The sequence below is a fragment of the Mobula birostris genome, chromosome 14 (genome assembly GCF_030028105.1).
Source record: "Mobula birostris isolate sMobBir1 chromosome 14, sMobBir1.hap1, whole genome shotgun sequence".
NCBI classification, from domain to species: domain Eukaryota; kingdom Metazoa; phylum Chordata; class Chondrichthyes; order Myliobatiformes; family Myliobatidae; genus Mobula; species Mobula birostris.
The window spans coordinates 78,060,799-78,087,482 of record NC_092383.1 but is presented as its reverse complement, the minus strand read 5'-3'; the positions used below and the strand labels follow the sequence as shown (position 1 = coordinate 78,087,482).

The 26,684-nt window shown below is 40.1% G+C and overlaps 1 protein-coding gene across 1 annotated transcript; it reads right to left on the bottom strand.

The window, feature by feature from the left end:
• Positions 1-22,827, bottom strand: rhocb (ras homolog family member Cb). The gene is made up of 5 exons (XM_072278721.1): positions 22,713-22,827; positions 11,809-11,966; positions 11,244-11,364; positions 11,027-11,157; positions 1-1,251 (listed from the first exon to the last, which is right to left on the bottom strand). Exons 2-5 carry the CDS (start codon positions 11,962-11,964, stop codon positions 1,081-1,083), a joined length of 579 nt encoding a protein of 192 aa, XP_072134822.1. The 5' UTR covers positions 11,965-11,966; positions 22,713-22,827; the 3' UTR covers positions 1-1,080.
• Positions 22,828-26,684: the final 3,857 nt, after the last annotated feature.

Here is a 26,684-nt window from a genome sequence, read left to right as displayed (position 1 = left end):
TTGAACAAAGTAAAGAAACCTTTACTGCAATTTCAGTTACAGGCACAGTTTAAAGTGTTCCATTGAATTTATTTCTAGTTTTTTTTTTTTAAAACATTTGGTAAGTGCCAACTGTCTGAATGTTGTAACCAGGATGAAAGCAAAATGATTTTGCACTGAAGTCACATCATTGGTTATTGCATACAAGAGAGACATGCTAGCTGTGCAGGCTGCAGAGAACCAGAGCAAATGTATAGGAACATTCTTTGGGTAAACTGCTTCAGCAGCTTGTCTAGCAATTGATTAACAAGGCAATTACAAGTCTACTGTACAAAGGGAGCAGAGCCTCTGAGCAATTGTAATTATAACTGTTCAGAAGTGTAGCCAGTCACCACAAAACTCAAAAACATGGTTACAACTGTAAACCTTCAGGATAGGTGCTTACAATCAGGTATTGACAGTTAGCATTTTATATAAATCAGCTTCAATACAAATGGATCTCAATACAATAAATCTACAAGATCAGATGCTTAACGGAATGCAATTATACAAAAGCCATTACACTACCATTCACAGGAGTCCATTGCACTACTGCGAGATTGGCTTGCGATGCTTAGAATGGAGAGAAAAATGTAAAGTGTAGAGAAGGTTTTGAAAACTTTCAGCAAATAGTAAAAGGCTACAGAATAAAATGTTTACACAAACTAATTCATGCTTTGTATCAAATGTTCAAGTTAATGGAACTATGCAGAAAAGTTGTGTTTGACACTATGGTTACCTTGTTTTATAATGAATTTATAACAATGAAGATACCCAAATGGTATCAAATCCCACCCCCTTTTCCCCCATCCCCTGATCATACAGTACTTAAACCCACACTGTCATGAGGTGCTGGTGTTCATGGTCAGGTCAACACTAAACTCCTCCCATTGCCCTATTTCAGATACTAAGCATTACACAGCAAGTCAAAGGCTCAGACTAAAGTGTTTGAAAAGTAGCCATTCGGAAACCAGGGGAAGAGCAAGTCTCCATATACTGTGTAAATAGTTGATAAATGTTATTACGTCTAATACAGTACATGCGATAGTATGCATTAGATCCCTACAACAACACACACTTGCGTCTCTTCTTATGTTTGACTTGTAATGCAGCCCGTGTGGCCATCTCAAAGACTTCCCGGACTCCTTCCTTTGTTTTGGCAGAGCACTCCATGTAACCAAAAGCACTGATCTTGTTGGTCATATCCCGCCCTTCCTCTGGCTTTACAGGTTCCTGCAAGCAGAAAAAAATCATGCATTAGCGAGCACTGATCAAAGCTAAGCTAATCACTAATACTACATTATAAAGCAAGTATCACTACAACTAATAGCCTTGTTAAACCTGCATGTGGAAGCTTTGACCGAGTGAGATTCAGCAAGCTGAAATGGAAGTGTGGCATTTTTGCAGAACTAGAGGTTTGCCAAAAATGGATTGTAGGAAGTAAAGCGCAATATAGCCATGGATGGATTCAACTGGGGATATCGCCCCCAATAACAATTATATGCTGGTTTTGCCAATTCTCTCTTTTTTTGAGAGGGGAGGTGGTTTGGGGGTCTCCATTTTTGTGTCTTGGTTTTTGGATAGGGAGTAGTTTTGAGGACCAATGTTCTTGTTTTGAGGGGGAGGGGGTTTTGGTGGGGGTAGCTGTTCTTGGGTGATTAGTTTTGTGCAGGGAGTTCTGGGAAGGGGTTGATGTGTTTTGTGGAGAGGGGGCTTGGGGGTTGTGTTACTGTTTTTTGTCTGGGGGTAGGTTTGATGTTTCTTTGAATGACTCCATGGTTTTTCTTTGTTTCCTGGTTATCTGGAGAGGACTTAGAGTTGTATACTACATTAAGTACTTTGATAATAAATGGACCTTTGAACCTTTTGCTGGACTAGAAGCTCATGTCAACCAACATGGCCGATGAAACATAGCAAAATCAAGACGGTCACGCACAAGATTTCAACCCAGTGTTCTCCAACAGAAAAATGCCAGCTACACTATTCCTCTTGCACAATGTAATAATGGACTGCACTTTGAAGGACCAAGTTGAGTCTTATTTCGTCAAGCAAACACCCACAGATGGCATAAAGAACTTGTCCATCTTGATAAAGCAATGCCAAAATCCCACCATTCTAGAAAAAAAATTGATAAACTTGATCTCTCCACCAATAATCCCACTGCCAAGCAAATAATGGAAGCAATTCTATGCAAACAGTATATGGTATGACATATAGGAGCATTTAATTCAGTCACTGCATTCCATCTAAGCAGCCTTAAATTTGTTCTACAACATCCTTCTAGGCAGCTGTTTCAGATTATTCACAAAAAAAAATAATAAACTAATGCAAGGACAAGAAAGATGCTTTGACAAAGATAAGTCAGTTTGAAGACCAAATTGCTTCAGAAGACTAGCATATCAGATACATATGCAGAACTACAAGAGAGAAGAGTTGCTAGTATCAGATTACAAAATCTAGATGCACTTCCTTGAACACAAAGCAAGTCAATTTTAGCTCAACTGGGAGGGAAAGTGCCTGCAGCAAATAAATAGAGGGGGTGGAGCAAACATCTTGTTGTACTAGTCTTAAAATAGCATAATTCAATTCAGAGGTCTGAAATTAAAAATGAGACTTCCATTCAAACAAAATTTTCACTCATTTTAGAAGCACGAGATTGGGTCATTTACCACACTAGCACAGCAGTTAGCGAAATGCTGTTGCAGCACCAGCAACCCTTGTTCAATTCCCACCGCTGAAAGGAATCTGCACACTGACCATGTCGACTTTTTCTAGGTGCTTTGGCTTCCTTCCACATTCCAAAAACATACAGGTTAGTAGGTTAATTGGTCAAATGGGTGTAACTGGGCTGGTTGGGCTCCAAAATCTGTTTAGAAATTGCTGCAGGGAGTAATTTAATGGTTGGGGACAATAAAAAATATAAGGTTCCATCTTCAAAGACAATTAAACTTCAAAGTTAGGTCTTCTAGACTAGGAAATCAAGAGGAGACAAGCAGCAAGCATTGTCACATCTGCTGCAAAGTAGAAAAATGGAGGCAGATAAGCAGAACTGGCAAAAGCTCAAAATTAAACATGCACAAAAGTCAACTTGGCAGATCAATGGGAAAGGATGGCACAGTAAGTGGTTAGCACACTTTACAATACCAGCAACACAAGTTACTTTCCTACTGTTGTCTAAGGAGTTTTATTATCCCCGTGACTGCCTGTGTTTCTTTTGGATGCTCTGGTTTCCTCCCACATTCTAAAGACTTTCCAGCTGGCAGGCTAATTCTCATTGTAATTTGCCCTGTGATTTAGGCAAGGGTTTTAAAAAAAAAAATAATCAGGGTTGCTGGGCGATATCCTGCACTAAACCTCAATAAGTAGTGGATTATGCCTTGCAGCAACTCTTTCAATCTCATCCTATTTCTTGCCCTTCCCATTTAATTCTTAACTGGCAAAATATGGAGAAACACAAGTTCCGCCTTTGAAGCATAAATACAGATTAGATTGATCAAGTGTCCAAGCTACTGACCACAAATTTTGCAATTCTTTAAATGTTCAAAGGCAATGCAAATACTTTGTTACTGCACTTCCTTCTCTGGATATTTTGTATAGCCACTGTAACTAATGCCCTGAACAAAGTCTGGAAAATGGGCAAATTTGTGTTAATGTTTGTGATAGATAGATGAATGCTAATAAACAGACCCACGAACTCATTTTCTCAATAACGGTTTTATATAGTAGAGTCAAATTTGAACAAAATCAGATTCAAATAGATTCATTTGAATGATATGAATAGGGGAAATGGTCACAAACATTGGAAATCTTTCAATCAAAGGAGAAACCGAGGGAATAGAGTCAGCATTTAAAGAACAAAAGGCAGCAAATACACTTAACTTTTCAGTAAAATCCAAATACCATAAAGCTTTATAATCACACTAAGTGCAACAGCAGTAATAAGTTAGATACCTATATAAAATTCAGAATAATTAACTCCATGGAGTGGGTAGCGTTTAGCAAAACAGTAATTGACCTGACCTCTGGTCTAGAACAAAGTTTTGCTGAATTACTGTGATAAAAAAGGTTTTTAAATCATAAAACCAATCACCCAAGTCCAATGTATCTTGGGGTAGGCTTCAAGTCAGAAGGCTGGCCAATTTTTAAATCACCTTGCCTTGATGTTAATAGCAACACTCAACAAGCTGGAGGAACTCAGCAGGTTGGGCAGCATCTGTGGAAATGAACAGTCAACATTTCGGGACCGAACCCTTCGTCAGGACTGAAGAGGGAAGTGGCAGAGGCCCTATAAAGGTGGGGGAGGGTGGGAAGGCAGCTGGTAGGTTCCAGGTGGAAAACCAGCAAGGGGAAAGATAAAGGGGTGGGGGAGGGGATAGGCAGGAAAGGTGAAGGAATAGGGGAAAGCATAATGGGTAGTAGGAGGCAGAACCATGAGGGAGGTGATAGGCAGCCGAGGGAAGGGGCAGAGTGAAATTGGGATAGGAGAAGGGAGGGGGAGGGAATTACTGGAAGTTGGAGAATTCAATGTTCACACCAAGGGGCTGGAGACTACCTTGATGGTATGAGGTGTTGCTCCTCCAACCTGAGTTTAGCCTCATGATGGCAGTAGAGGAGGCCATGTATGGACATATCCCAATGGGAATGTGAAGCAGAGTTGAAGAGGGTAGCAACTGGGAGATCCTGTCTGTTGTGGCAGACAGAGCGGAGGTGCTCGACGAAGCGGTCCCCCAATCTGCGTCAGGTTCCACTGATGTACAGGAGGCCACACTGGGAGCACCGGATGCAATAGATGACCCCAAAAGACTCAAGTGTTGCCTCACCTGGAAGGACTGTTTGGGGCCCGGAATGGTGGCAAGAGAGGTGCAGGGACAGGTGTAACACTTACGCTTACAGGGATAAGTGCTGGGTGGGAGATCCATGGGGAAGGATGTGTGGACCAGGGAGTAGCGGAGGGAATGATCCCTGTGGAAAGCAGAGAGGGAAAGATGTGCTTAGTGGTGGGGTCCTGTTGAAGGTGGTGGAAGTTGTGGAGGATAATGTGCTGATCTGGAGGCTGGTGGGGTGGTAGGTGAGGACAAGGGGAACTCTGTCCCTGTTGTGGTAGATGTGGTGAGGGCCGAAGTGCAGGAAATGGAGATGCAGGTGAGGTTGATTATTAATAGTTTCAGGTATACATTGAGATCTGTTTGAGTGGGATCCAAGCTGCACCACTTGCACATAAAGTTTTGGGAAAAAAGAGCAATAAATTCAAGCCACAATGATTATTTCATCTAGCCTGCTGTTGAGCCTTTTTCCAATTAGACTGGCTTAACATTGCAGAATAACTGAAAAAAATGTAGAAAGTATAGTTACATTGAACAAGGCTACCCCTTGTTCAGGAAGTACAAGTTAAACAGTAATTAAAAAGGAATTGGACACTGAAAAATCAACCCCATTACTTAAAATGACAGATGAATTGCACCCATTGAAAATGTAAAACAGAGGTTAAGATTTGAAGTGCACAAAATTAGAGGCTTTAAGAAATATGTCCACTTAGAATTAAATTGGCAATGTTGTAAAAACCTTGAATTTACTAAAATCATTAAAATTAATTAATTTATTTTTTTTTTTTTTTAAATCACAGGCCTAGAAAAAGTGCCATTCATATACATATGACAGCAAACCATCGCTGTAGGATGTAGGAGAAGAATTAGGCCACTCAGCTAATGGAGTCTGCTCTGACATTCTATCATGACTGATTTATTATCCCTCTCAATCCCAGTCTCCTGCCTTCTCCCCTTAACCTCTGACACTCCAAATCAAGAACTCATTAACTACTTTAAATATACCCAGTGACATGGCCTCCACAGCGTTCTCTGGCAATGAACGCCACAGATTCACTATAGGGTGGCTAAAGAAATTCCTCATCTATGGACATCTGAGTCTAGACTCCCCACCACTATACAAAGCATCCTCTCCATATTCTATCCAGACCTTTCAATATTTGATGGGTTTCAATGAAGATTCACCCCTCATTCTTCCAAATTCCAGCAAGTACAGGCCCAGAGCCAAACACTCCTCACACTGATTCCAGGAATGAGTCATTGTCCTGAACCTCCTCTGGATCCTCTCCAATACTAGCACGACATTTCTTCGAAAAGAGGCCAAAAACTACACAATGCTCCAAATGTGGTCTGATCAACACCCTGAAGCCTCAGCATTATATCCTTGCTTTTATATTTTAGTCCTCATGAAATTAGTGCTAACATTGCATCTGCCTTCTCTACCACAGACTCAACCTGCAGGTTAACCTTTAGGGAATCCCACACAAGGACTCAAGTTCCATTGTACCTCTGATTTTTGAATCTTCCCCCCCCCCCATATAGAAAATTGTCAATACACCTTCTGCCAAAGTGCATGACTATATTACACTACTCAATCTGCCACTTATTTGTCCATTCTCCCAATCTATCCAAGTCCATGTACAGACACCCAGCTTCCTAAACACTACCTGCCCCTCCACTGATCTCCATATTGTCTGCAAACTTGGCCATAAAGACAGCAGTCAACCAGAAAAGGCCCACTTTTTTCTGACTACCTCTTACCAGTCAACCAATCTATCCATGCTAGTACCTTTCCTATAATACCATGGGCTCTAAGGTACTGCACATGAGGCTACTGAGATCAAAGGCCTTCAGAAAATACAATTAAACATTCACTGACTCCTTTGTCCTGCCTGTTACTTCAAGCAATTCAGCTTGTCAGGCAAGAATTCCCCTTAAGGAATCATGCTGGTTTTGGCTTATTTTATCATGTGCTTCCAAGTATGCTGAAACCTTGGCTTTAATAGGCTCCAACATCTTTCCAAGCACTGAAGTCAGGCTAACTGATCTATAATTTCCCTTCTGCCTCCCCCTCTTCTTGAATGGAGTGACATTTGCAATTTTCCAGTCCTCTAGAACTACTGCAGAATCTAGTGATTCTTGAGAGATTACCAAGCCTCCATAATCTCTTCAGCTACCTCCTTCAGAACCCTTGATGCAATCAATCTGGTCCAGATGACACACATACCTTTAGAACTTTTAGCTTCACAAGCACCTCCTTTGTAATATCAACTACACTTCTGCCTTGACACTCAAATTTCTGGCACACTGCTCGTGTCTTCCAGTGAAAACTGATGCATAATGCTTAAGTTCATCAGCAATTCTTTATCTCCCCACCACTACTACCTCTCCAGCATTTGAGTATCCACTCTTTCCTCTTACTTTATATATCTGAAAAAACATGCATCCTCTTACACTATTGGCTCTCCCCTTACGGCTTAGTTGCCTTCTGTCTTAAAGTTTCCCCACCTTCTAAGGCCCCACTAATTTTTGCTCTATTATATGCCCTTTTGCTTTTACCTTGCATCTCTTGTGCTGTCCTTAACTTCCTTTGTCGTGGTTACTTCATCTTCCCTTTAGAATACTCCAGCCTTTGCTGTCATCCCTGCTAGTGTCCCCTTTCCAATCAACTTTGTCCAGCTCCCCTCCCAGTTCTGCAATTCCCTTCCATCATATGATCATTGCCTCCTAAGGATTAATCTACCTTGAGCTCCTAATCAAATTTGGTTCATTATACAACACCCATCTAGAATTATCTTTCCCCTAGTGGGTCCAACCACAAACTGCTCTAAAAGCATCTAGTAGGCATTCTATAAATTCCCTCTTAGGAACCAACACCAACCTGATTTTCACAATCTATCAGCATACTGAACTCCCTAATGACTATTGTAACATTCCCTTTTTACATGCCTTTCTATTTCCCCATTGTAATTTGCACCCCACATCCTGGCTACTGTTTGGAGCCTTGAATACAACTCCCATCAGGATCTTTTTTACCCTTCCAGTTCCGTAATTCTACCCACAAGGATTCAACATGGGGGGTCCAACTGAAATTGCAGAAGAAAGGTCAATAGGAAAATTAAAATGACACATACAAAGCAAACAAGGCAGAGTGGGAGTATCCTGCAGTGATATTAAAGTCTCCAACTGCTAAGCAATTTTACTGAATTGAAATGACCCAAGGAGAAATGTTAGTGGGCACAGAATGGTAGAACAAAGGGAATTTGATAGAGCGAGGTTATGTGGGGTTATGTTGGAGATAGCATCCAGGCAATGCTGTGGTAGTTGAAGAAACTAAGTGAGAGCAGCTAAAGCAAGAACAACTAGTGAAGAGGGAACAGGTCCGAAGAGGAGAGCAGAGGAGCAGGCCCTTTGGCCCATGTCTGTGCATACACAAATCACAACTCAAATCTGTCTGTGCTTAATCTATAACCTGCCACATTCATGCAGTATCTTCAAACACACCTGTTGTATCTACTATCCTAGTAGTCTATGCAGGGAACTCACCATTCTATTTGCCACACCAATCCCCTTAAATACCAACCATCCCCCACCTTAAATGTAAACTCGTGTCAATCTGATTGAGGGTTGAACTCATTTGTAGCTCATACTCTCTAACCAAGGAGCATCCCAGTCAGCCTTAAGACCATAAGGTATAGCAGAAGTAGGCAGTTTGGCCTATCAAGTCTGCACCATTCAATCATTGGCTGATCCAGTTCCTCCAGTCATCTCTTCCCATACCCTTTGATGCTCTGGCTAGTCAAGAATCCCTCTACCTTAAGTGCACCCAATGACTTCGCCTCCAAAGCCACTTGTGGCAACAAAATCCTCAGATTTACCACCCTCTAAAGTAATTTCTCTGCATCTGTGATCTAAATGGATGCCTTCAAATCCTGAAGTTGTGCCCTTTTATCCTAGGCTCCACTACCACGGAAATAACTTTGCCATCTAATCTGTTCAGGCCTTTAACATTCAGAATGTTTCTATGAGATTCTCCCCTCCCAATTCTCCTGAACTCCAGGGTATACAGCCTAAGAGCTGCCAGATGTTCCTCACACAGTAACCCTTTCATTCTTGGAATCATTCTTGTGAACCTTCTCTGAACCCTTTCCAATGTCAGTATATCGTTTCTAAAACTGGAGCCCATATCGGCACACAATACTCCCGTGTGGTCTCACGAGTGCCTTCTAGAGCCTCAACATCACATCCCTGCTCTTATATTCTATACCTCTAGAAATGAATGCCAACACTGCATTCACCTTCTGCACCACCGACTCAACCTTTAGGGTATCTTGCACAAGGACTCCCAACTTCCTTTGCATCTCTGCATTTTGAATTCTCTCCCTATCTAAAGAACAGTCTCCCTGTTTATTTCCTCCATCAAAGTGCATTTCCATACACTTTCCAACATTGCACTTCATTTGTACTCTAAAGCCACCACATACTTCCTGTAACGAGTTGATAGTTGCACAAAATACTCCAAATGTAGCTATAAAACTTTGGTTAGGCTGCAATACTTCCTTGTTATATGCACTGCCCTGACCAATGAAGAAAGCATACAATAAGCCAATACCACCCTGTCTACTATAGTCATTCACACTCAGTTACTTAGACCAAGGTGTTGCTCTACATCAGTACTTTGAATGTGCAATTAAAAGTTTCCCCACCCTACTGCTGGAAATATCAATCAGGTCCATCTCATTTTTTCACCTTCTATTCAATGGATCATTCTGAACATCAAAATATCTTCCAACTTTTTTCCTGCAACTCCTCAATTACCACCACCCTTTCCACACCATGTTCAGCTTTGCAGACAAAAGTAATCAGCAAAATAGTGCTGTTTCAAAGCAGTTTGGGAGACCAAATGGAGATTAAATATCACAGCAGAAAATCCCCATTTGACATTGTTGCTTAGTACAGGTGCACATTCCTTTATCCGAAATTCTGAAATCCAAAAAGCTCCGAAAACCAAATTTTTTCGCCAACAGCTGATGTCGCTCAGGTGTGACATGGCAGCACTAGCAGAGGCTGCCAGACATCAGTTGTGGCTCAGTGCTCGTACTGGTTACACGTGCATTTGCTGTTCGCTGATATTTTGTGTTCACTGTTGACTGTGTTTAAATTCACTATGAAAATGTCAAAAACAGCTGCAGATACCTCTGGGTAACAATGATCATGGTATGTCTGCACGACATCTTACTGAAGAAAATAGTGTCGGAACTACCACCGTATATGATTTAACAGAACGACAAGTTACTGAAGTTTTATAGTGACAGTAACGTTCTACATTTATTCCAATAAGTCACTTACCACGTGTTTGATTCGGTTCATTTGAAGCTGTATATTTTTATGTTTTATTGAATGTTTTTGTTGGAAATAAAATTTCTTCATGTCATTATTCCCTAAGTAATACAGTATAACATTTACATAGTATTAGGTATTAAGTAATCTAGAGATGATCTGAAGTATACAGGAGGATGTGCGTAGGTTTGGTGCACCGCTGGGTGCTAAACTCCACCGCACTGAGACAGGTTAAATAAGGGGCATGAGCATTGGCGTTTCTTTGGTATGGGGGGGGGGGGTCTGAAATCCTTAAAATTCTGATTTCCAAAATGCAACTGGCCCCAAGGATTTCAGATAAGGGATTGTGGACCTGTATATTGACAATTCATCCCAATTAATCTGCCACACAGCATTTCAAATGAACTACAGAGCATTCAACTAACAGTGAACAGTCTCACAATTGCTTTCATTTTCCTAGAAATACATCAATATTGCTGTTCATATCTGTTAATATTTCCTGGGTGATATAATCAAAATGTAAAGCACTTTTTGAATTGGCTTTTATCCCAGGCCTTCTGTTGCTCTTCCCTCCTGAGCTTTCATACCAAAAACTTAAGGAATTCTTTCTGATTTTAGCATCAAAGATTTGGCATTGTAAAATAATCTCATCTTCTCCATGGCCCATTAATGGTCTGGCTAATGATCTGTTCACTAGCACAACTTTCTAGCTGTGCTCCATCTGTTATTCAACATTCAATTTGACCATTTCAGACATTACAGCATAGAGTCATACGCAGGAACAAATGAAGTAGGTCAAAGTTTTACAGAGATACCCAACTCTACGAAACACCATTGAAAAATACCTGTTTCATCTTGGCAAGTTCTTTCCGCGTATTTTCATCATTTCTCAAGTCCTTCTTGTTTCCGACTAGAATTATTGGCACACTGGGACAAAAGTGCTTCACTTCAGGTGTCCACTTCTCAGGAATATTTTCTGCAGGAAGTTTAAGACTATATTAATAATTGCCACGTGACTTTTCTGCATTAGTTACAAGATAACCTGAATAATAATGAACTTACCCAAGCTGTCTGGACTATCAATTGAGAAACACATTAAAATAACATCGGTGTCTGGATAGGAGAGAGGTCGGAGTCTATCATAATCTTCCTGCCCAGCTGTGTCCCAGAGTGCAAGTTCAACCTGCAACACAATGCAATTTACTAACTGGAGCAAAAAAAAAAAAAACAATCCATTCTGTATTACATTATAAATACAGGCAAGTCAGCTCAACCATGGCAAACAGTAGTAGCAACAAAATCCAAACTTCATACCCAAAACTGAACTTAACCCAATTCCAGTCAACCTTATCAACATTAAACATCGACCCCAAATTGTTTCTTAAGAAATCTTTGAGAATATAGTTAAGATGTCAATTGTTAGCAACATTCAATGTATTATAGTTGGGAGCCAGAGATGTGCAGCATTCAACCACCAAAATATCAATTTTATATCCCACTTGATGTTTTACAGTATACAACCATTATTAATTTAGGAAATCCAAAGAAAAAATTAGAAATATGTAAGCTTTAGTTTAATTGTATGAATTGTTTGAATCAGTTTACATGTTACAACAAGCAAACCCACCTGCTTGCCATCCACTTCGATGTCTGCAATGTAGTTTTCAAAAACAGTTGGTACATACACCTCAGGAAATTGATCTTTACTGAAGACAATCAAAAGACATGTCTTGCCACAAGCACCATCTCCAACAATCACCAACTTTTTCCGAATTGCAGCCATCTCTAGAAGAAAAGCTCAATTAATGAAGACAACAATCTGAAGTGTGCCCCAGTAAGTACAAATGGTGAAATCTGGACTAAACTGAAGCATCGTGATATGGGGAAGATCAACTTAATGCTTCAGTGCAATAGAATAAAATATGTAATTATTCACTCAAATCCCATGCTTTTTCCATAGCCAAGTTTGTGGATGATTAAATAGGGAGTTTCAATTGGAAACAAAATGAAAAGCATTCAATGGCTAAAGAAAATAGATTCTTGTAGAAATGGATGTTGCATCTAGTTTGATTCTAGTCATAACTTACCAATACCATTTGTGGTGCTCCTTCCTCTCCCCCCACCCTTCCTCCAATTAGCCCAAGGTACAAGCAATGAGTTAATGGACCTCTGGTTAATTGGGACACATCAGGACCAGTACCTTTTGGCCCAATTTAGCAGCTATCTAATTAAAGTTTCATTGAAGTTGAGCACACAGCTGTTTAACGAGTTAAAAATTTATGCATTTAAATGAAATACAGAACAATTAGAATACTATCAATACTTCTACAGTAAGAACTTTGTTCCCAATAGAGGAATCTTTTGATTGACCAAATGAACAAAATTAACATACCTAGTGCAGATAATGTACTGCTTTTATGTTAAATAACAAACCTCCAAATCTTAGTTTTCATAAGAGCATTCAAGATGATTGCAGATGCCTTCAAATTTTTTGCACTCCCAATTGTTTCTGGCACCAAGCCTGAACACTTGAAACTGTGGCAAATTGCCACAAATTGTGTTCCAACTTATTTCTCAATTATCAGTGACAAATCACCGCTTTTCCAACACATACACTATTCAAAACTGATTGCTCTGATCATGTAGCATGGAACAGCCACCCAAGCACAAGCAACAGATGTTAATTAGAAACTGTTCAGCAACAGTTTCCTGTCCCACTCAAGCAGCATAGTTCTCAGATAAATGAAGGGAATGCCACTTTGATATAATTTTTGTTCCTCAACTTGTTCCAAATAAGCAACAAAACCCAATTAACAGGAATCCACTACTTTGAAATACATTCTCCCATTACTAGATATGGTAGTCAATATGCACATCATGTCATACACAAGATAATGCCTAGATTAATAAAAACACTAGCCACTGGAACAGCACTGCACTGGTGAATAGAATATTTCATACATGCAAAAAGAACTAAACAAATGTTTATCCTGCCAAGGTTACTAACCATAGGCCAAGGCAAAGTATTACGCAAGTGATGAGTTGAGAAGTGTTACTGTACAAGAATCTGGATGCCCCATCACATAACTACATTCAGACATGCCAGTATCGCAAACAGTTAGAGGCAAACAGCACTACGTACTTGTTCGCAGACCTAATGTACAGGCACAGATGTCTTGCTACAAAGACAAGGCCATGAGTAGTTCTGGCCTCACTACTCAAGGGTCTATATACCAGAGGAAGGGCAGTAAGGATTCACCTGATTCTTTGGGGGGGGGGGGGGGTAGTAGCACCATCTCATTTGGGCCAACTAGGTTTTATTCACTGTGGTTTAGAATTAAAAGATGTCACAAGCATTCAAAATTCTGAAGAGTCTTGATAGACTGGATCCCTTTGCCTATAATAGGAGGGGGCTAGGACAATGAAGTATGACACATCACAAGCTTAGGACAGGGTCAAGCAGCCTCCTCCTGCTTTCATTCAATACAATATGATAATACAGCACAAAGTTGCCAAAACTCTGAAGTGTCTGAAGCTGATCTTAAGACAAGCCAGACTGCTATCAGCCAACTTAGACTGAAGATATGACTGAAAATTGTATCCAAGCAGGAGCCTTGGTGGCCAGATTCCCCATGCTGGAAGCCACAAGACCCCTCACCAAATAGTTTGACAATTACTTTCCCCATCCTAATCTTATGTCATTAAGGCTTAAAGAATCAATGGCAAGTTTGTGCAACCTACGTCTTTTTTAAAAAAGCCCACAAGCTACAAGTTTTCAGCAAATCCTATCCAAATGGGCATCAATTGGCAAGTGGACAAAATGAAAGCATTGTAAAAGTTCAGCATTCATAAAATGATTTGTCTAACAGTTTCCCTGTCCTCAACGTAGACAAGTATTGCAGAGAAAGGAGTAAACTAGTAATCATTCTAAATTGAAATGCTTCAGCCACAGTGGGCAAGAAATACTAAGGCTTCTGACAGAGCCTACAGATTAGACCACAAAACATGCCAAGCCCAAGAGTAGTGTTCCCTTCTAACCACACCCACCAAGCTAAAATTCAAACTTCAGGAGTCAGGAATGAAGAGTATATTTGTCAAGTTCCAGCTGTGAGTCAGAAACACCATTACTTATAGGTCTTGGTTTGGAACAAATGTTGTGCTTCCTGTCAGGAGACTGCGGCCAACCAAAGAGGAAGAGGGAGGAACACCCATAAGTAGCAACAGGAATACTACGTTTGTATATTGGTAGCCTAGTCAAACATCCAGGAAGTAATTTAGCTGTGTTCAGTTTGGAAAAGGAACAGGGCAAAGGAAAAGAGACTTTACCCAGAGGGATCATTGCCAATTGTTCATTTGGAAATTGTTACACCCTTAAACCAATTTTAAGGTACGTACACTGCAGACCCAACAATGCAGAAGTCATTTAGCCCTCACTCTAATCCAAGGTAAACAATAAGAATCACCTAGTCGTCCTTAATCATTTGCTGTGTGCTCAAACTATACCTAGGACTCATCCAAGTTAATGAACAAGTTGAGATCTACTGGGAATATGAGAAGAAACAATCTTTTGTAGATAGGGCAAACCTTAATGTGGCCTATGATGCAATTTCCGAAAGGAGCAACACAAAGCAAAGTACAATTGCATGCAGCTATTCCACATGCGAGTAATGAAAATACAGCTCAAAAGCAGTTAAATGCCTATTAATCATTAACAAATTAGCATATGTCCATTAATAACTTAAGTAACCTTCAAATACCTTTAATGCTAAAGGTGCCACTGCTATTTAATGTGAAACAATCCAAACACACTTTGTACTTCAGTACAACACAAACTTGAGGGGGATGTTAATATTAGCTCCATGAAGCACTTAACCATATCCAGAGCACAATGCAATTTGTAGTCAAAGAACAGGGCCTAATTTTGGAAAGTAAATCAAATTAGTTTCAATAAAAGCCACTAGTGATTCTACTTTATGACAGAAATAGAACATGACAAAAGCACAGCAGGCATACAGTTGGATCAGCTAAATCAGAATAGCTACCATAAGTTAATGAAACCAATAATATCCTGGATGTAGCTGATTTCAAAGGGGGCAATAACAAATGAAGTGTAGTAGTCAAAGTATTTCCTGCATAACCTGCAGACAACTACCTGCTGTTCCACTGTCAGGGGCAATATTACTGTTTAGATATTGCCCCTGACAGCCATCCTACCATACAAGGGGCAACCCAAAGCACTCGCTCTCAATGATGGTCTCCAAAGGTCACTAGTTTACCTTTGGATTCACTGCAATCCAGTTGGAAGTTTCACTCATTATCACAATCAAATAGCAAGATAGATCAGTAATCTTGAAAAGCAGAACATGACAGATGGCTGCATCATCATGTTTCAGTTTTCCAAAGCTTTCTCTACCCACGTTATGTCAGTCAAGATTAAATGATTTACCTCACCATTTTCCAGCAAGGAAGCCACAAATTTCAATTACTCGAATATCAAGAAATTGTAAATAAACCCAGCAATGAGCTCCCATTGGACCAAGATAGAGGATTCTTCAGATTTGCAATCCAAGGGAAGAAATCTCTAGTGAAAATGGTCTACCTCTTGAATGATATTTGCTCATCCCATCTAGAAAACATCCTCCCTACATCCAACTGGCTGAGAATAAACAGATTTTTTCTAAAGATGTTTTTCTTCTCCAAATGCAGTATCATGTAAACATCAACTCTTCAGCATGGAGAAAGTGTTGTCAGTTGCTAATCAATTCCTACTTCTGGCAGAATTCGTCACTAGAGCCATTGGGAGTATTCAACATTGAAGGAAAAGCAAATATAGCATAAAAATTTATTAAACCCCAGAAGGAAACGCTGAATGAAATTTAATTCAGATGTTTGGAAAGTCCTTTGAAGTCCTACTTTAATGAAAACTATTCAGCCTACCAGACTGGACACAAAAGACAAAATTGACAGCCAGAGCAATACAGATTAATTGACACTCCATGAATACTTACTGCTGCACAAGAAAAAACAGTCATGTTATACAGAGAAATCCATTTTTTGATACTCATTTAATAGACAGTTCAAAATTGTAGCACAATTTTGCCTCATTAGGTAGTACAGGACCAAACAGCTCACTGAACTGAATATTCCCATCCTGGAATAGATGAATAATGACTGTCCTCAAGAGAAAGTGCTAAACAATTTTTCTATCACTCCCTTTCTGGTTTGAGAGCTGACACTTGTATCAAAATTCCACTTAGCAAGTTGAAGGATAATGCACAACTATGAATACTGGAGCAATGGAACTTGATCTTGGATCAAAATTTGTGCCACCCAAGATGAATTAGGTCAGTATTTTTGACCAGATTAAGCAATTTTAAGAAAGGAAATTGATCTTCCTCAACATACAACAGAAAACTACATGTCATTGACTTGCATTTTAACTATTAACCCATGAAGGACTGAAATCCTTTGAATAGTTGTTTTAGTACAAAGGATTTATTGGTTATCAAATTTTCAATAATGAATGGATATAGATTTAATTAGTGAAATTCAAAACAAAGCAGCAAACTCAGTGGAAAAGTACTCATGATAAAGGAATTACTGAAATGTTATCATGAAAGTAAAACTAGAGTAATTGGAAGAAATGCCATGTTCATTTAGTCTCATAATGGAAAGGATGGCTTGTAGTCAGTGAAGCAAGCATTCACATGTGCACATGGATGCTAACAACTTTAGAATTAACTTATTTGCAAATTCTCCACTTCACCATTCTTTTCCATGCCTCATGTACATACCAATGCCTTTCTGCAGGGATCATTAAGCTTAACAGCACCATTAAATATCATGTCTTTCAAATATTCCTGACCCTTACCACATCCTTTCAAAAATTCAAGCTTTGCTTTCAAAGAATTACAAGAAACTCATTGTACACTTGAAGATCTGATAAAAGGTGTTTTAGTTTCATGGTAGACAATATAGAACTAGCCAAAACCAGAAACAAATTCTCATATAAGTCTTTTCTACAAAGTAGCTGGGTTCAATTTGAGCCAATAAGAAAACTGTATTAAACAAACAGTTACACCTCTCCCCCTCCCCAACTCAAGACACTCATGCTGCACTGGTCACAATCTTTTATTGTTGCTATTTCAGATATTTATATTGCTGCTTGTTTTATTTTAATGTTACTGGCAGTATTATGTCTTACATAAACAACCACCTGACACTATCAACTTAATCTTCAGGCCAAGTCACTCACTTATGTTAATGTTATGTGTGACAATGTTGCGATTGTAATATGTGCTGTGTAAGACACATACTGTTTTGCACCTTGACCACCAAGGAAGAATTTTTTGTTCAGCTGTATATGTGGGTATGGGTGAATGACAATTAACTTGAACAATGCAAGTCACATCTGATGGACAAACAGTTATGGTTCATGAAAGGCAGACCCATGTTGCTGTTCCTCCACTTTAAGTATTTCCATCATTTTATTCCTGAATAAAAGTACGACAGCAATAAGCTTCTATACCCGAAGCAATCAGTTAAAATGGGAGCAAATTCAAGCAACAATTTCTTCAGTTAAAACTTCAAGTGTGGAGCACTATTAGAAAAGTTTTAATGCCACTCCACTAATCAGCCTAAAGTAGTTTCTGGAAATTGAAAGCATAGTATGATACACTGAACCCAGGAATGGTGACAAATTAGCACAACTTAAGCAAAGGAGAACAGGTCCAATTGATTAAAGGGCCTTTCTGCAGTGAGCGATGGGGGTCCTGCCAAAGGGTCTTAGCCCAAAACAATGATTGCACACTTTTCCATAGATGCTGCCTGGCTTGTGAATTCTTCCAGCATTGTGTGTTACCTAGGTATTAAGCAAGACAGGGTTTGCATTATGTCTGTGCCCAAGATGTGTTTGCCAAGGTCTGTTGCACATACTTGGTCTCTATCATGTTGCACATGGACCAGGCCTTCACTGTCAAAACCATGTGGTAGCTAATGGGAATGGTCAACCTGATGAGATGAGGACTTTTGTGGGTCAGCATCAATCATGGATGTTGCATCCTAGCTATCTAGATACGCAAGCCAGGCCAGTGCAATAGAGAGCAAGCTGTTGCCCATTTAGCAAGCTCCCCTTCTCCACTCATCTGATGAACCTAAAGCAACAGCAAAGACAGATGGGCAGTTTGGCACCAGCATTGCAAGTTGCCAGCCAGCACTGAACTCAATGTAGGACTGCCATGGGCACTCCAGCTCTTTCCCCCTCAGGGTTTATTCCTGAAGCATTCTCCATGAGTGGGCATTGCTGCAAGGCAGCAGAGGTTTGAGATCAGAGCTTTCCTTCTAGATGAGCTGCCAACCACAGCTGACAAGCTCCATCTGCCCAAAGTGATTGGTTTTAAGGCACCAGAGCCTCTTGTCAGAAACTATTCCGCCAGGCTTAGTAGCTAAGCCACCAGTGAAGACCAGGAGCTGTTGAACCATGAAAAAATTCAGAAATAATCCACTCCGAACTGAATTGGAGATCCTCAACACAACCAGACTACTTTCGCTGGTAGGGAAAAAAAAGATGCAAGATTGCCAAACAGCTTTCAACTCTGATAAAATGTGAAAGTATCGATACTTTCACAGGTTTACTACTTTAGGCTCCAACATCAGGTACAGTTCTGAAAGGATTAGGCTGCAATGCATTCAATCTACAACTCAGTTTTGCTGTCTAGCCCCATCAAGAACATGCCCACCTCCTACTCAGGAGTCAGGGATTATTTGGGTACCCATTCATCTTTAATTAGCTATCAAGAACCAGGTGTTTTTTCCTTCCTCACCCAAAATGCAGAAATTAGTTTACCAAAATTATCTTCCTGAACTATTAGATCAGAAATACAGGCTATTGAAAACAAAAACTAGTAAATTTCCAGAGTAGCAAGAGCTTTAAAGAAACAGACCATTTCCTCTGACAAAGCTGGGGAATTCCAAATGACCAACAGCACCTCCACCCAATTATACTTGTGACTTAACAGTCAGTTACTGGACAACTGCCACTTTTTTTTTAAAATCAGCACAGACTAGCAAGCTAAAGAAACCAAACACAAAAAGATGACAAGAATTCCAATTGCACTTTTCTTCCAACTCCCCTCCACTAATTTCTAGTAGCATTGAAACACCATTAAGGCAACTCCCAATTCCTCACAGATATCATCTGTCAAGAATAACAGGCAAGCAATCTGTTTCTGTAGGACACACAAACACCTCCCAATCATCTGTTTCGCACATTAAACAATGGGTCTTGATTTACATTACATAGCAGAGCAAGTATTGGAGGGCAAGTATGGTGAACCAGTTCAGTGTTCAAGAGCAGCAGGTACGGTTGTCCAAGATTTATCACCCATACTTAAATTTCAATAAAACTACCCTTGGACTCTTAAGGACATCAACCTGCTCCAAACTTAACTACATGTGGAATAGTCATAAATCAAGATGACAAATTCAGTGCCTTGCAGATTCCCAAAAACTAGGCCCATCAGCAGCTGTACAAGAGGACACATGAAGTATGGATCAGAGAATGAGGACACAAAAGGTTAAAAGATGGGAAGTAGTCAAAGGTAAATCAGATCAAGGCCAGGAGAAATTTAAGAAAAGGAGTTTTCACTTTAACACCAGTGACAGTCACTACAAGGTATAATTGTCATTCAGATCAAAATCATCTCCTAAATACTACAGGAGGGGAATTTTTGATACCAATGAAGCAGTAGGCTGCAAAAAACATGGCTGTATTGAAGTTAATAGTTAAATGCATTAAATTGGTGACCTCATTGTCATCTTACTGCTATTGTAAGTAGTTACATCAACGATCTCAATTTTATGACCCATATGTTTGAATTTAAACATTTTAGCAGTGCTAGTGACCTACTTAGAGATGTGGACAATTACTTCAATAAAATGAGCCAATGACAAATATGAAAGTGTATGAACATACTATAATTCATCAAACATGCACCTGCAATGCAAAACAGAATGCAAAAGATAAATCACAAATGACAGTTGGCAAAAAGGATTAGCCTAAATTCAGTAGACTTAGTTTGCTCATGAATAATAAAATTTCCACTGCATAATTATAAAATTGCTGGTTTAAATCTCTCCCTAAGTGTCTCATACACCTTCAAATTGCAACTTAAAATACTGTTTAAAACAGACTGAATTTGTCATTCAACCAAGTGTTTTACAATATAGGAGCATGTTAAATGATGTTATGCAAATGGAATTTTGGGGCATGCCAACTGGTAACAATTAATTTGAAAGCATGTGGACAGCAGGTGACCTTATAGCATGAAGATGCAAGAGGTCAAGGAGGAGGGAGAGAAAACAAGCAGAATTACTCCACAGAATTTGAGGCAGTGATGTTCAAAAATTTATTCTCTAGCCACTGCCACCCTTCTCCACCCATCTGCATCCAATACCCTTGATGTCAAAAATAATTTTCTGCTGGAAGGGCTTTGCCACTTTTCTTATCCAACTCTGGATGGCAGCAAACATTGGTCCCATTATCTAAATGATCAAATGCTGTGAACAAGCCCAGACTAAGTTTCTGTGTTATTCAAACATCACAAGGCAGCTCAATCCTCTTTTCTGGAAGCACTTTCAGCGACTCTTACTCCCCAACATTCAGCAATTCTCAAAAAACTTGAAAACTGTCCTAATCTACAAAGTAATTCAGAAGGCAGAATGTGCAAGAATTTTTATACCAGCTAAAACTGTACAATTAAACTTTTAAATAGGTCAGCCAGAAACAAAGGGAAAAGCATGCTACTATAAACAGATTGCCTTTATATTGGACTTGGGCAGAAAAATCTCCCTAAAGCACTTTAGAGGCATTACCAAAAACATTTCGAGCTAAAGATATCAGATGTGGCTAAAACTCAAAGGTGAACTTCATGGAGTCTATGGACAGAGGCAGGGAAGGAAATGATACACTAGAAGCCAGAGGGAATAGTGGAGGATTTCTTCCAGAAAATAAAGACCAAAACTTGCAATTTTTCAGGACATTCCTGAGCACTGCACAGCCAATGAACTTCTTTGGAATCAAGTCACTGGTGTAATGGCATATGAAGCAGCAATGATTCACATCCAAGCATACATCACTTACAGCAAATGTCTGCCAAAATACACACTGCCCTCATCAGACATTTATATACTACATTCTAACCTTGAGTGTAACTTGATTTCACCCATTTCACACCTTCTGTGACTAATAACTTTGAGATTTTATAAATTCTACTTCACCCCCTTCCAACTTCTGCCATCTACTGATCTCCTTACTCTCTCAACTGCTCATCTCTACCCCAAAAGCCCACATTCCCTAACTTCAGACACCCATCAACCCAACTTGATTCTATACCTGCTACCACCAGCCCATTCAGCCACACTACATGCCCTTCCAGTCACTGAACTCACCTCTGAATACTTCCATCATTTTACTACACTTCACAGGAGCTACTTTTACCCCATTAATCTGCATTTTCTACAACATGCACCATCCTCCTCAGTCAGTCCTCACCCACACCACAAGCCCATGGGCATTTCTTTTACACCAAAATCCAGTAGTACCTCACCAACTGCAGTTGCTTACTATTCTCCAAATTCTGAACCATGTCTTCTGGCCTAAATAACCACCCTACCACCAGTTTACACAATTCAACATCACTACCCAACAGACACACAGGCACCATTTCACCATAAAAGCCATCAGCCAGTTATGGAGTGACCAAACAGGCTTAAGCACTCAACTACTCAACTCCAAATTGCATTCTTCCAGCTGAAGGCACTTCTAGTTTGCTTTTGCTGTCAAAAAAATTCTTTCAAGGTTCCTGAATATTTAGAATTCTCTACCTCAAGCATACTAGAGTCAATAGAAATACTCAAGGCAGATATTTAATCTACAGTGGGCATAGGAAGGAACGTGGGGTCAAACGTGACCAAACAGACTCAAGGACTCAATTGCTCAACTCCAGTTTGCATTTTTGCAGCTGAAAACACGCTCCTGTTTTACTCCTCTAACACTAGCCCAACCCACAGTAGCTTATCTGCTTCTTTCTTACCCTTCAACCTCTCACCCCTCTCCAAACATGTATTTTCAGACCCTTAAGACAGACGAACAGACCTCAATATCTTTTCCCTGTCGCAGTTGCTTTTCAGAGGGCTCCCACCATTTATAACCTTTCAGTTCCACACCCAACGACCCCAACTCCGCCGCTCCTATATCCCTACCCCGGTCCCGACCCACTTGCCTAATCTGTAGGAGCTACTTCTCTCCGCTAGCCCCAAGCCGTTTGAGGGAGTCGGCCAAGGCCCGCTGTCGCCGCGCTCTCCCTCCGGCCTCTACCCGCCGCGAGCAGCGCTGCGGCGGCTAGCCGCCTGGCCAAGACCCAGCCCTGGGCGTGGCGGCCAAGCAGCGGTCGCACACAATAAAACCCGCCGACCTCAGCGACACTTTTCGGCAACAGCAGCTCGCTTCGGCGCCGGCACCTTCAATCTCACCTGCTCCGAGCGCTCAAGTCGATCCGGGACCAGGGTAAACGCACGGCCTCCACCTCAGCTCCGCTCGGTCGGGGGACAGGGGGCGGTTAATGAGCAATTGCCCACACCCCTTCCCACGTGACATCGCCCCACGTGACCCTCCCCCTAGGAATCACGGGACAATCCATACGAATTCGGCATCTCCCGCCTTGCCCCTTAAAGGTGCACTCCCACTTGGAAAGGGCTGGCCATTCAGCCTGTCGAATCTGCCCTCCATTCAACATAGTGTAATCTAACGAAAGCGGAATCAAATAGGCGCTGCGAATAAAGTGGAGACCATGCATCGCATTTGAAGAGTCACTGGGTTACAACTGGGGGTGCACCTAGATGACAGTCTTGAGTGGAGCGTCAACACAGAGGCTGTGTACAAGAACCAGAGTCATCACTTCTTCCTGAGGAGAGTGAGGTCCTTTGGAGTATGCAGGTTTCTCCTTCACATATCCTGCTGTCGCCACTATAATCTTCTATGTGATGGCGTGCTGGGGCAATGGCATCAACACGGGTGATGCCAACAGGCTTAATAAGATTAGAAAGGCTTGCTCTTATATGAGTCAAACTGGAGGCTGCGGTCGAACAGATGACCCTACAATTCTGAATAATTTTTCTCACCCTCTGCCTGCCTTGGCTGAAAAGAGGAGCACTTTTTCAGAATAGATTAAGACAGCTGTGCTGCTCGAAAGAGTGCATTATGAGGTCATTCTCACCCTCGACCATTAGGCTCTATAATGAGTCAACCTATAGTCGGGGAAGTGAAGGCCCCCTCCTGTTAGAACGTTTGTGGTAACTTATTTTTTATTATTTCTACTTCTCTTCTAATATTTAGATCTGTGTACTTGTAATGTTATTGTGGCACTGTAATTTCCTTTGGGATCAATAAAATTTCTATCTATTTAAATTGTTCTGTACCTTACGATATTTAATTTATGCACTTTACTTTGTTATTCATGACTCATCTGTAGATTTTATCCTTACTTTTATAAGTTAACACACATTACATGTGATATTTGTGTTGTACCGTGCTTTACACCTGGTTCAGAGAAACGCCTCATTTCTATATTCATACTATGGTTACATACATATATACATAAATGACAATAAACTCGACTTGATGTATTGAACTTTTGAGAGGAACTGCATCAAAGGTTATTCTGGAAAACAAATGTTCAGGATGTAGAAGGTAAAATAATAGGGTGGATATTGTAGAGCATATGTGTCCAGTGGGGAGCTGGCCTTATTCTGATTGTCGAAAGTCGCTTTGTCGTGATTGGTTATTTTAGGAACTGCAGCTGCTTTTCCCGTTGGTTAACTACCAGGTGTCCAGTTTCGTATATCCTGGGTATAGAGACAGTATGTGTGGTAGATTCTGTCTCTCCTCTGTTGTTTAAGGCAGGCGATGCACATGACCATTGGAAGGTATGCTCTGTGCGTGCTTTTAACTAAGTACATTTGTGGAATATATGTATGCTTGTTGAATATTCAGCTTTGTAGTTTCTGTAATTTGAGGAACATGAATGTTTGGTCAAATTTTCACTGTTTCTGAATAAATGATTAATATACTTATTCGAAATCAGTGCATTTTCTGTCTCACTTGCCAGATCTGTGAACCCGATTCAACATTACAATTCTATATTTCAGAAATATTTGAGCAATATTGTAAATGTACCATTTGATTAAGCATTCATTGTTTGCATAATTCATTGTGGGTTATATGTAAATACAGTACTGTGCAAAAATCTTTGGCAACCTAGGTTTTTTTAAAATATAGATTTTGTTTTAGATGTTTGTTTTTATCTTCTTCACCAGTATGTCAGTAGAAAAGAGCAAATTTTAGATTTCCAAACACTTATTTTCCAAAATGATTAAATGGTTCAGAAATAATATTTTTGTATTTCATTAAAGTAACATATTAAGTAATAGACTACTTTACAATAAAAACTTGATTACTTTGTAGGTATATAGCCCAGTGTGTGATTAAACAAATATAACAAACAGTTGCTAATGATCAATGACAAAATAATTTGAATGAACTTAACTGATTAACTAAAACAGAAACGAGTGTAGAAGGAATCAGACTAGACAATGGGCAACCCATCTAAAAGGTGAGTGACACTCAAATTTTTTTTTAAAAACGCAGAAAATGTATGAAATTAACAAGCAATGTGCATGGCCATGCGTTCATAAACAGTGAGTACCGGGTGATAAGAATCATAAATAAAAAAGAAAGTAGAAAATGGCTGGCCACATTGGAAAGATAGATGGGTTCAATTTCACAACAAATAACTGGATGATGTATCCTGAATGAATTGAGCAGTATTTTGAAGCAATGAAATAGCCAATGAAAAATGAGTGCTAGTGTTGCTAAGTGCAATGGGTGGAGAAGCATACAGTTTGCTTAGAAGTTTAACTGCTCCAACCAAACCAGCTGAAATGAGCTTTGCTAATATCGTGAATGTAATGCAGGAACATTTAGAACCAAAACATTGTTGATTGTGGAACGCTTTAGGTGTGTTGGGCATGTGGCCAAATGGTTAAGGCGTTCGTCTAGTGATCTGAAGGTTGCTAGTTTGAGCCTCAGCTGTGGCAGTGTGTTTGTGTCCTTGAGCAAGGCACTTAACCACACATTGCTCTAGTGTCTGTGTGAGGAGTGGCGCCCCACACAGAATTCCAATCTGCGCCTTGTAAGGCATGAAAGTGCCCGACGCAGGCTTCTCATGGTCTAAGTCGACGTTCCCTCACCTTAGGTTTCGTAAGTGGAATCCAGAGGGAGTCCATTTCAGCATACATGGCTGATTTGAAGAAATTGTCTGAGCACTGTCAGTTCAGTAATGGGCTTAATTATGCACTGAAAGATCATTTAGTTCGTGGAATCTTACAAGAAAGCATTCAAAACCAGCTAATTGAAACACAACTCGCGTTTAAAAGAGCAGTTGAAATAGCTGTTCAAAGGAAACAGCAGACAGACAGTGTGAAGTGGTTTTCTAAAAGACCAGGAAATGGTGATGTCAGACATTGTACTCACACATTATGATCCACATTTTTCAGTGGAGATTAAAAGTTGTTGTACCATTCAAGCTGATAACAAGGGAGTTAGGTACTAACTTGAAGGGCAGGACATCCAAGGCTGTGACATCAGGATTGCTACCCATGCAACATGATAGTGAGGCTAGAACTAGGAAGATCATACAGTGTAATACGTGGCTAAGGAGTTAGTGTAGGAGGGAGGGCATATGATTTTTGGATCATTAGGTTCTTTTCCAGGGAAGGTGGGACTTGTACAGAAGAGACGGTTTGCACCTGAACTGGAGGGGAACTAATATCCTAGCGGGAAGGTTTGTTAATGTTGCATGGTGGGGTTTAAACTAGAGTTGCAGGAGAATGAGAACCAGAGTGCCAGAACAGTTAGTGGAGAGATTCTGGAGGTAGATGTTGGTAAGACCTCGAAGTTAGGAATCAAACGGTTGAATATGGTGCAATAAAATCAAAAAGGGTGAATACAAGACTGAAGGTGTTGTATCTGAATGCACGCAGTATACGGAATAAGGTAGATGAACTTGTAGTTTCTTTCTAGTAATATCCATCTCAATTATTTTTTTAAACCAACAATTTTGGATAAGGCCTTTTTAATTTGGAAAACCAAAGGAATAATAACTTTTTCAGATTTGTTTTTAGGGAATTGTTTAATGTCTTTTTCTCAGTTAGTGGATAAATATGATTTATCTCATGTACACTTTTTTAGGTATTTACAAATAAGGAATTTTTTACGTGGTTTGTTGCCAAATTACCCTTCTGCTTATCCACCTAATATGACAGATGCTCCCTTTCAGATTAAACCATTTCAAAAAGGGTTGATAGCTATAATCTATAAACTGTTATTGAATTCATGAATGATATCTAATAATAAAATTAAATGTGCTTGGGAATCGGAATTTCAAG